The 12,252-nt window shown below is 39.9% G+C and overlaps 1 protein-coding gene across 1 annotated transcript in view; it reads right to left on the bottom strand.

Moving 5' to 3' along the window:
* Window positions 1-5,158: 5,158 nt before the first annotated feature.
* Window positions 5,159-12,252, bottom strand: part of LOC135219713 (uncharacterized) — a 32,365-nt gene continuing 25,271 nt past the window's right edge. Inside the window, exons 10-11 of the mRNA XM_064256700.1 lie at window positions 11,544-11,660; window positions 5,159-6,965 (exon numbers count right to left, since the gene is read on the bottom strand). Of these exons, the coding sequence (XP_064112770.1) occupies window positions 6,540-6,965; window positions 11,544-11,660 (543 nt within the window). The 3' untranslated portion in view covers window positions 5,159-6,539. The remainder of the gene's footprint in view (window positions 6,966-11,543; window positions 11,661-12,252) is intronic.

The following is a 12,252-nucleotide window of genomic DNA, read 5'->3' as shown; positions in this document are numbered from 1 at the left end:
GGTCTGGGCTAGATAAGGACATTAGGTCTCCTTTTTCATAGGCCTATGAACTACATTTCGAAAGCACAATTTATTTTTAGTGGTTTAAGTATGTGAATAACGCGGAGTTACTTAAAAGGTATAAAAGCCTCATTTTTCCTTGGACAAGTATTCAGTTTTTACAACAGAAGAGGCAGCAAATTACACAGATGGAGTCAGGGGCGTTTCTGGACATTTTGGAGCCCGGGAAACATAGTCCCATTTGGGGACCCTCTTAGGGGATGGGGGCCACAGATATAAAAGCCTAGATGCCGCATCGGCCGCTAGCTGAATAGGCTGGCGCACGTCATCAGGTCCGCCATCTTGGCGCGGTAATTCAAACAATGCAGCAGGCTGCAGTATATGACGTTTTTTTTCGCCACTATTCGCTTAATATTGCACGGATTTTCTTGTCTGATGGCCCATTACAAAGCTTACATAATTCCCTACAAGGATCTAATAAAATAAAGTTGTTCCTTATTGTTAGAAAGTTAACTTGCAATGACTTTGTTTTAGCAGGTAGGGGGAATGGGGGCTAGTTGTACACAAATGTTAATATTTACCCATAACTATTGCTGTAAACAATAATTTGAAATGCTGTGATAAGACAGCCTACAAAAAAAATGGTTAAAACAATATTGTTTAAGGGCCATTAGTTCAATAGGGTAAATCGTGTATGTTGGACACTAATTTGATGTTTCTAGATTTCTTTCACTGCATTATAGCTATGTAATATTAAAGTGTTAATCTGGTCCTTGTAATAAGAACTAAATGGCCAAGCAAGGCACATAATGAGTTTTTGTTGATGTTTTGATGTAGCCTGGGCCTTAATTTCATATCAATGTATATAGATTATCATTACAATGTAGTATCATTAAACTGTTGGAAACAGCAATGAAAAAAAAACTTGTTTAAACTGCTGGGAAATAATTTATTTAAATAAACAAATACCAGATGTACAATAAATGTTATATATACGTTCAATGTAAGAACAAATATCATGAAAATAAATCATTGTGCAATACATTTTGAGAGTTGTTACTTCAAAGTTTAGGCTTAATGACCCATAAGGCCACCCATAGCTTTAAATTTACATGCGTGACCAAACCAATGAACAGTTAGCTGAAAAAAAATTAGACTGGCCTTATGATTGTGGCCTAGGCTGAAAGGTTCGGTGGGGGGGGGGGGGGGGGGTGGGGGGGGGGGGGGGGCGGTTTACTATGACCGGGTGTATACAGGGTTGCTCGTCAGGATTGACTCATTTGGCATCTTGGTCTAGAGATGTGTCCCCCTTCTGGAAGGGTAGAAGTATAGAGAGGCCCAGGCCCTTATCCCAAATAAGGTATAATAATTTGGGTCCTTGACAACACAGGTCTAGAGATGAGCTATATTGAACTGTTAATGCTTGCCATAATGAATATATATCCTAGTCAGAGCAAATTAAAGGTAGTTTTGTGAAAAATTTAAGTTCTATATAATTATATCACCATATAAAATTAGGTCTTGAGATAGGTCACTTTTGCCACTAGACGAGGTCTCTTGATCCCCCCTAAATTTTCCAAAACCAGGTCTAGAGGTCAGAATTCACTGAGGAGCATCCCGTTCCAAAAAATTGGAAGAACCCCCCACCCCCCAAGGGCTCAAAGGAGCAGGGCTAGATAACACAGAAATCCTAGTTATTCTAGGGCCTACTGTAGTTTATTTTAGGCTCAACCTACAGTTTTATGACTTAAACTTGTAGGCCTTGTTTTGCCAAATTATATTGGGGGATTTTTTAACAGAGCAACCTTCGAGACAAAGATTTTACTTAAGTTGCACGATCCATAGCTGTAGGCCTACTTTAGTAATCTGTCTTATCACAGCATTTTAAATTATTGTTTACAGCAATAGTTATGGGTAAATATTAACATTTGTGTACAACTAACCCCCATTCCCCCTACCTGCTAAAACAAAGTCATTGCAAGTTAACTTTCAAACAATAAGGAACAACTTTATTTTATTAGATCCTTGTAGGGAATTATGTAAGCTTTGTAATGGGCCATCAGACAAGAAAATCCGTGCAATATTAAGCGAATAGTGGCGAAAAAACGTCATATACTGCAGCCTGCTGCATTGTTTGAATTACCGCGCCAAGATGGCGGACCTGATGACGTGCGCCAGCCTATTCAGCTAGCGGCCGATGCGACATCTAGGCTTTTATATCTATGATGGGGGCCACGATGGGAGGCGAGAGCGAGCCAAAGCAGCGGAGGTGGGGGTGGGGGGGGGGGGGACCCTAAAAGCGCCCCATCCCCGGGGAAATTTTTAGATTATGAGTAATTGTTGGATCATTTTAAAGGCACTTGTAAATGCGAATTTCAGAAATTTTATTTATTAAAACTAGGTGTACACTGAATAATTGAAGATCCACTTAATCCAGTTAAACATAATGATAAATGGTAAAAATGAGGTAACAGTAATGTACTTCGATGTCGATATGACGTGGAGGGAGTTAAATGAATCAATATTGCTGGAAGGGACTTCATTATGTGAAAGGAGGTAGATCAGAGTGAAGGGAGGTAGAACAGAATGAATGGAGGTAGAACAAAGTTTGGGACATTAGAACAGAGTGAAAAGAAGTTAAAACAGTAAAGGGAAGGTAGAACAGAGTGAGGGGAAGGTAGAGGAGAATGGAGGGAAGGTAGAACATAGTGAAAGCGAGGTAGGACAGAGTGAAGGGAGGTAGAATGGAGTGAAGAGAGGTAGAATAGAGTGAAGGGGGGTGGAACACAGTAAATAGGATGTAGAGTAGAGTGAAGGGAAGGCCAGATTCATTGAATCATTTGAATGTGTATTATCTGGTCAAATGGGGCCATTATGAGGGCCCTCAGAGGATAATTAGAACCCCTATAAGAAGTAATAATTTGCCTTAGATCGGCCCTGCCCTTACCCCCAATCAACGTTACCCACCCTCCTCAGATCTGTATGAGAAGGTCTACAATGGGCTCTACGATTGGGAGGAGGCTCCTGGAGAGCCCTATTTCTTTTACATAACATTTTTGTTCACAAAATTGGAAAGTGGGGCCCTTTAGCGGGCCCCAAACTTTCGAGTTTAATATAAATGGGATCCTTGACCATTTTGGGGCCACTGGATTTAGCTTGTTTTGTCATAGCAGCAATGGTTAAATTTTGCATTTTGGGCGCCCCCAACACCCCTCACTCTGGGGCCCGGGAGGCGCATTTCAAACATCACCCCACCCCCCGACGCCCCCCCCCCCCCCACGAAACCCCACTGGATGGAATACATTCATGTATACAGTCAGGTCGTAGGTCAACAAAGGAAAATAGATACAGCATACAGACAAAAAGAAATAAAAGTTAAAAATATGAATCCATACCTCTTTCATTTTCAAAGGTATTCTCTACAGTGCCAATAGCTTTATATTAATACTACTACTACTACTACTACTAATAATAATGATAATAATCTCTATATGAAATATCAATACTCATTACACCATGGACTCATAAATCTTATCTTTATTTTTTTTACAGCTTATAAATAAACTACTCATACAAGGACTCTTTATTCACGTTATAATAATGTAAGAATCCAGAATGGAAGTGTAGCTATACCTTTCAGTACAAGAGAGGTCATTCAGCCACCTTAGATACTATCACTGACCCTATGATAACGGTAGGTGGAAATTCAGTCTCCAAGAAGTCGTGACGGAAATATTGAGCTTCCAGATTGCTAAAGGGGAATTCAATCCATTTTGCTTTATTTGGAGGATAAAGGAAACATGACCTCATGGTTACAAAAGGAGTAGAAAGAAACAAGAGACGTGGGAGGCAGATTTTAAAAGCGTTCGTTTGTTTATCAATTCCTGAGTATCGTCACATTTCAAAATGGCTATCACAATTATAAGCATTTCAGAAATTTCCGTTTGAGCTTATTCTTTGATTATATGATTAAAGTATATATAAAAAAGAAAATGTTAACGTGATAATTGAGTCAGAGTATGCCGTCAAAATGTCAACCAATGTAGTCGTGACATAAGCAACATGGCGATTTGGAAATAGTACTCCACGGTAATTCCATAAGCCGAGCTTTTCATGTATCACTGATGATAGTATAGTTTGTTTGTATGTTGTTTTTACGTTGCATGGAACCAACGATTATTCAGCAACGGGAGCAACGGCTTTAGTAAGTGACTTGCGAACCACGTCGAGAGTGAACTTCTATCACCAGAAATACACATCTGGTGATTCTTGAAGTGGGGGCCGCCAGAAACTTCCAAAGGGGGCGCAAGTTGGTGCCTAATTCATTTTTTTTAATATTTGTGATGCGAATAGCAAAATGGACAAAAACATTAACATTGCTTCCATATAATTTCTAATGACGAAGTGTGGCAAAACACCAAAAATTCAAAATAAAAGTAAATTTTCATTTTAAATCTTGTTTATGAATTGATTTCCCGGCGCTCCCTGCTCGGCTCTTCAGTGAGAACTTCAGTGACAGACAGCTTTGAAACCGAGATCGCAGATCACCCTCAAGAACTGGAAAACGAGTTTCAACGTTATTTTCCTTCCTAGCTTCAGCGACAGGAGTTCCTATTTCATTTTGCCAGGAACCCTTTTCCTTGGAAGTTGATGATGTTCCAGAAACCTTACAAGAACAGTTCCTCGAACTTAGTTTCATGATGTGGCAAAGGATGATTTTACCGCTCTTTGAATAGAATGTTTGGATAAAATATCTTTCAGTTTACCAGAAAATCAGTCAGCGAACCCTGCAAGTAATGGTCTTGGACTTACCTATGCGGAGTAAGGTTTTCAGCATTAGTTGGGATCAAAACAAAGAAAATAAACAAGCTTAATATGGCGAGCGATCTCCGATGTGCATTGAGCCAAATGCCACCAAAGTATTCCCCGACTATAGCTGGTTCACTTAAGGTAGATTCTTGGATGAGCCCTATGCTGACGAGACGTTTGTTTGGCGGCCGCTGATTGGCTGGTACTAGGAGGTAGGCAGCTCCCAACCAATCAGCGGCCGCCAAACAAACGTCTCGCAGACATAGGGCTATAGTTGGCCAAAAGAGCCAGTATCTGTATCACCCATCCCACTGCTGAGTGGTTCTACCAAGTCCGATAGGACACTGGCTATAATCCACTGCTTCGTTGACATCATTACATACAGTTAAACTAGTATCGAAGGAAAAAAATTGCCGTAAATATGGTTTTATTGTCATCAATGTCTTTTGTTTTCCAATACTACATAATTAGGGATAAATAAATCACTAAGGAGGACCTGTAGTGATTTTTGATGTGGTCATGATCTTTGAATAACTGTATTAATAGTAAAAATCATATTTATTTTTGTAGTAATTAGTATTTGTTTTCTAATACTTTTTATCAAAGTAATCTGTATATTGCTGAAACTCTTTGAATTAAGATTAAGATTAAACGTGGATTCATCATATGTTTGTTTTATCAGTTTTCTGTGAGCATTTTTTATTCCATTGAATTATAGTACAGTGCATAGTTATAAAATATTTAATAGCAATCAAACAAAAATCTATCATACATCCATATTTTCATATAAGCAATGAAGAATAATACTATGCAAAGAGACAACATATTGTTTATAGTTGGCAGGAATTTCAGGGGTAGGGGCCCGAGGGGAGCTTTACATACTGCAGAAGGGGCCGCAGTGCCTCAGGGGTCACTGACCTGAAATTCAAGCTTCCAAAGAATATGGTGCTCATTCGAAAGCAGTAACAGAAGGTAATGCGAAATATACAAAAAGAGGAGATAGGCGGGTCAATATACCACGTAACCCCCAAAATATTCTAACAAAAAGTCAAACGGCAGTTTTCATCAGTGTACTCTAGTTCTAATGATACATCTCCAGGCATATTGTCACATGATGTAATCTGACAAGATCCACATGCTGATGAGCATGGTGGACCATGTTTTCTACAACTGCAGCGTGAAGTACTGCAAGCAGCTGTGTAGTTAGTGTATCATCTTAGTAGACTGTCTGGTGCAGCGTTCACATCTGACAATAGGTATTAACTGATTGCTCTAATGAATACTTTTTCTTTTTTAATTTGAACGAATATGCTTAAACAGTGGAGAAGGGCGTTTATGCCACCATTTTTGTGAACTTTGGTTTCAGTCGGTGTACCTCAGAAATATTTATGATCAGCTTTTTATATTCTGCTAATAAAGTTGAATACAATTCAAATTTATGGGACGTTTCAATAATCCCAAGTTCAAGCGTAGGAAAGAAGAGTTTCATGATGAAATAAATTTTCATTATTGCCCACCATACTTGACTTCATGTGTACATTCTCCTGTTCTTGGTGCTAACTTAGAAATCTATATTTTAAGTAGCAAATATATAGGGTAACAGAACATTTGTCCATAAACTAAAGCTTTTTCACTTGAAAAAAAGAAAAAAGGAAAAGACTGTTGTTTATCAAGAATCATTTCTTGTGAAATTCAGCCCCGTCTTGTTACACTCTTGTGAATAATACGCTTTAATCGTATTGCGCGAAGTCCAGGAACCCAATGATGAAGAAAATCAGACAGAAAACGACACAGAGGATAGGAAATATGACAACAGACAGAAAGTTAAGCTTATTAGAGATCATGGTGTAATATTCTGGGCTCCTTTTTTCTCGGGTGAAGGACTGGCGACGCTTCTCGTCTAACAGACCCGGAGGACCGCTAGAACCTACTTTGACAAACATCGGAGTTTGTGGTTCGTTTGCAATCGCCGCCGCTTGTAGACGGAAGTTTTCGATGACCACCAGGTCGACGATGATGAGGAAATCGTAAGTGATGAGACAAATGTACCAGACGTCAATCAACTTGAGGTATGCCGTTTTGGGAATAGACTGACTTGTTTGACTGAACAGTGCCGCCAACACGAGCAGTGACGTCAGAGACACCATGATGCGATCCTGTTTGAAGAATAAACATTTCACAAAATCATGAATTTATAAAAATATTTTTTGAAAAGGAAAATTTAAAACTCCCTTGAGCTTACTTTTCTTATCAGATCTTTTATATGAAGAAAATTAACCCATCCCTTCATTTTTCTATGCTTATTTTGCTTAGTTGCAAAGATAAAATTGAAACTTATTTTCCACTGTCCTAAACTGAGTTTGATGAGATTGTAAGGACAATGCTTTTGCAATGTTTTTTAAATATATTCATCTTCTCTGCATTGTACCTTAAACCTTTGTATAGAGTACTTTCCGGCCTTTCGGTCGATGCATATAACATGTCTATTTGTTGTACGCAGCCTTAATTGTTTTCATGTAATTGTGTTTGAGAAAACACAGATCGGCTGCTGCCGAGTCCCCGTTTTCCTATCTCTCTCAGGTTGGACTACATTGCGGTCCGCACACTGTGGTTATGAACCCCTTTTGACCTGTAATAAAGTTATCGGCTGCTCGGTGAGCAAGAGCCTGTACTGACACAAGGTCAGCTTAATCAAAAACAACAATGTAATAAAGTTGCCTCTTTGTCAATACCTATCAACTGGTGATCTCCCGGATCGGACAGTGACTCAGCAGTTTAGGCACAGCCTTCAACAGACTCATCATGGCCGCTCACCTTCAGAGAGCCTTTAGCGGACTCACTACAGCAACACAGTTTAGGCCTCTGAAAGCTCCTTTCTGCGGACACACCAACGCCATTAGTAGACTAAATACAGCACACCTTCCCAGTTGAGTTTTGGCATTTTTTCACGATCGGTTTGGCCTGCCATTTACGTCTCCTGACGACTGACGAGTGAGTGAGAAGTATCGACAATGCCAGGTCCTCACAAAGCAGACAGCTCCTCAGTCGCAACCCTGAGCCCCTTGCCCTTCGTCGCAAACTCACGCTCAGCCGTTGCCCAGGCTGTCAGGTTGCCCCCATTCTGCACGGAAGACCCATCCTCCTGGTCCTACAGAGCCGAGGGCCGGTTCCGAATCACAGGGCTCGCAGACGACATCCTCACGGCCTACCTTGTCATAGCTGCTCTCCTAGGGGAGATTTATAAATGCATAGCATCATGGGTCAATGCACAGCTACCCACACTGGTCACCTTTGACGAGCTCAAACGGAAGCTCATCATGACCTATTCTACCCCCATCCCTGTGACAGCCTCCCGCCTACAACCCCACCGCGAACGGCATGGTTGAGAGGTTCCACCGCTCCTTAAAGGCCTCCCTGATGGCGCGCTGCACATAGGAAAATTGGAAGGCACAGCTCCCCTGGGTACTTCTTGGTCTCCGCACGGCTCCAAAGGTAAACGGCGACGTATCCCCCGCTGAGAAACGTTGGCAGTACCAGGCGGATTTTTCCCAGCGGAGGCTAGTGACAAAGACATTACGACCACAAGACTGTGGGGAACCGCCGGGAAATTCACGCCCTGTCAAAGAACCTTCACCAACAGGACAAAGAATTTCCAGCCAAAAGCCCTAGCCTCCTGCCGAAACGTCTTCATGCGTAACGAAGCCCACTGCCCACCATTGACGAGACCCTACCACGGCCCCTACCGTGTCCTCCGCCAAACGGACAAGGCATACCTGGCACTATACAACGGACGTGAGGATTGGATCTCTGTTAACAGGCCGAAGCCCGCCCTCCTGATGGACGAAGACGGAAACGAAGACACACCCGAAGGAGTCTCCAGATCAACACCACAGAACAAAGCTTCCCAGAAACTCCCGGGCTGCCCATACGGAGCCGCAGCCGCCCTCGCACAACGGGAGGAATCCTGTCGGCACCCCTTCCGGAAGACCAGGGGACCAAGGTACATCCGAGACCATTAGTCTCGCGAATGCGGGGTTGCCTCAGCCCCCCAGGCACGCTGCAAGAACTAAGGAATCCTGATATTCTTCCAATTATTATGTTCATAATTACTGTCTTGGGGGGTGGGGAGTAGTTGTAAGGACAATGCTTTTGCAATGTTTTTTCAAATATATTCGTCTCCACATTGTACTTTAAACCTTTGTATAGCGCACTTTCCGGCCTTTCTGGCCTTAATTGTATTCATATAATTGTGTTTGATAAAACACAGATCGGCAGCTGCCGATCCCCGTTTTCACATCTCTCTAAGATCGGACTACTTTGCGGTCCGCACGCTGTGGTTATAAACCCCTTTTAACCTGTAATAAAGTTAGTACTCGCATACTTGCCTCTTTGTCGATACTTCACAAGGTGTTTGCAAAATGCTTGGAATATTAAAATAGTGGGGTCACAATTTCCTCCTTCAAAACTTCACTTAATTAAATAGTGTACCTGTGTATACAGCCATCGATCAGCTAAAAGCAAAAACAAGACGTCACAATGTAAGGTAGCGTTTGTAAGTTACAGTGATACCACCTAAGCCAATACTCTGAGAAGCATGGGATGTACAAAGCTTAAGGAGCGATTCTATGCATATTATTTTAACCTGCCATTTGTAACTGTTCCTAAATAGCAAGCGGATATGATGTGCGAGTGTATATATATGTATATATATATATATATATATATATATATATATATATATATATATATATATATTGATTGATTGATTGCAAGAGCATTTTTCAGAAAACTGCTGACTTGGGTATACGGCAATTGCGGATGAGAAGACTATTAGAATAAAGTAAATAAGTATTTAGTTTATTTACTACATAGGTAATAACGCTTACATTGCCTCTGATGATGATGATGATGATAATAATAATAGTGATAAAAAGAACAGTCAAATTTCAAGTCTAAACAAAAGTTAGTCATCTGTCACTGATTATTTAACTATACTCTGTTTTTTTTTCATCTGTCCATCCGCCTGTGGTGTTTTTGTATGGCAACACTGCGTCCCGGGCTTTAGATAGTTACGCTATTTGTAAGTTTTAGGTAAACAAAAGGATATCTGGGTGTACATTTACAACTGAAAAGTGTTTTAATAATTTACTGTATGCGAATTACACCGTTAATATTCGAAATAGGATATTATTATAATCGTTGAATGTAAGCTGAACGTAACTATCTAAAGCCCGGGACGCAGTGTTACCATACAAAAACACCACAGGCGGATGGACAGATGAAAAAAAACAGAGTATACTATAGTAGATTCACACCAACCGTGCATCCATGTCCCAGGCAGTCTCTTACGACGCTCTTGATTGGCTGCTGATAAGCCAATCACGGGGCTGGAAAGTCTCAGTTTATATAGGCAGGATGTATGTTCCACCTCTCTTTAGAGATACGTCTTTCAAAAGTATCTCTGAGGAGAGGTGAAACATACATTCTGCCTATGTGAACTCTTGAGAGACTGAGAGTTTCCAGCCCTGTGACTGGCTTATCAACAGCCAATCCGGAGTGTCGTAAGGGTTGATGTGAATTTACTAGAGTCGCTTTCCAAGGTTCCATATGTAAAGTTGAATTATATGTCAAGATGCATTTTTAATACATTTTCTCCAAAAATACTTAGGGAATTTACATTCAAAAATGGAAACTTAAATCTCATGGCATAGCGCGGTCAGTGATGAATCGTTCTTTCTTATGAAAGACAGTACAATGACCAAAAAGATGAATTTAATTGATTACCAAATAGTAAGATGAATGGGGGGGGGGGGGTGTTATCTTGCTGTAACACATGACAGAAGTCACTGCTGTTACAAATGAAGGTATTTTTACTAATTAGGAAAAAGTTATTTTTTATCATCAAAATTGACAGTAATGTGTAAATGACAAAGAAATTTGCAAAATCGACATGGAAAAGGAAATGAGGTTAACAAATGTGTCCCTACTGGTGTACTACATCCTTCTTATATTAAACGGAAGTGCTAACCCAAGGAAGATAGGTTTATTGAAACTCCTCGTGTTAACCGCCGCCCTAGCCAATCTCCCTACACTACTACCCCATCCCTCCCTTTCCCGTATCCACCCCCCCCAAAAAAAAAAAAAAAAAAAAATAAAAAACGTAGCCAGAGAGATATAAACCGGCTCCTCGCACATGGACCCACTTTTTGCGCATCGCATATCAATATTCAATTCAATTCACTTACTGTTTCTCACGGGCACGAAAATTTTTGTAGGTTATCATTTAACTTCGCTTCAAAGCCTCAGATAACAAGCTTCTCTCTCTCTCTCTCTCTCTCTCTCTCTCTCTCTCACACACACATACACACACTGACACGTTTGCCATATCTGAGAATTATCTTTTCTTTCAAATATAGCTTGAGATACTCGCTCCACAAACAGTTGCGGACACACTCACTGCTGATGAGGTGAAAAGCTTTATTCCCTTAATTGTTTACTTTACTCATTATTTTAGTTTACTTTATGTTACTTCAAAATGTTTAATTTCATTCATCTCTATTATCCCTTTTTTTTGCAACAAAATTTTTAAAAACCTGCGATGGATTATCGATATAAGATCTTTTTAAAGTAGACTAGGAAATTAAATCAACATTGCAACAAACGATGGCATTTTCAAGGAGGTTTCTATGACAACAATTATTATAAATAATAATAATAATAACAATATAACTCACTGGAAAGTCACGCATATCGAAGAGGAAGCATAAATAGCAGATGGCGACCAGGAGTAGACTGGGCACGACAGCATTGCCAATGTAATAGCCATATTGATTCCGAAAAGTCAGCACAACCTGCGGAATTTGGAAGGAGGGACAGCGATCACTCTCATGCTTACGTAGATAATAATAATAATAATGAATAAATAAAAGTGTACACTGATAAATCATATTAATTCATGCCCGTGTACGACGATTGCTGTCAACTCTAAGCCCTAGATTCACAATGAACGTTGAATGACTCGAAGGCTCTTAACTTCGGTCATATTTACCATTATGTCAAGTGCAAAGAATATAGTACTCATTGACCTTTGATTCTCCTGGTGCTTTACATCCAATAGTCCTATAGTCTCCCAAGGGAAGTAAAATTGCCTTCTTCGAGAATCGGCTCTCCGTATTCTTATCTCCTAGTCTCCTGAAAACTTCTTATAGGCCTAACTGAATTAAGAGATTGCCTAAAAAAAACTTTCTTATACTTTGCATCTACCTTACGTAAACAAAAACAAAATACTTTTGTGCTTATACAACACACGCATGCATATATATATATATATATATATATATATATATATATATGATATATATATATATATATATATATATATATGTATGCATATATATATATATATATATATATATATATATATATATATATATGTATGCATAT

The sequence above is a fragment of the Macrobrachium nipponense genome, chromosome 1, assembly GCF_015104395.2.
Source record: "Macrobrachium nipponense isolate FS-2020 chromosome 1, ASM1510439v2, whole genome shotgun sequence".
NCBI classification, from domain to species: domain Eukaryota; kingdom Metazoa; phylum Arthropoda; class Malacostraca; order Decapoda; family Palaemonidae; genus Macrobrachium; species Macrobrachium nipponense.
Note: the sequence above shows the minus strand (reverse complement) of the source record. Positions and strands in the feature narration are given on the sequence as shown.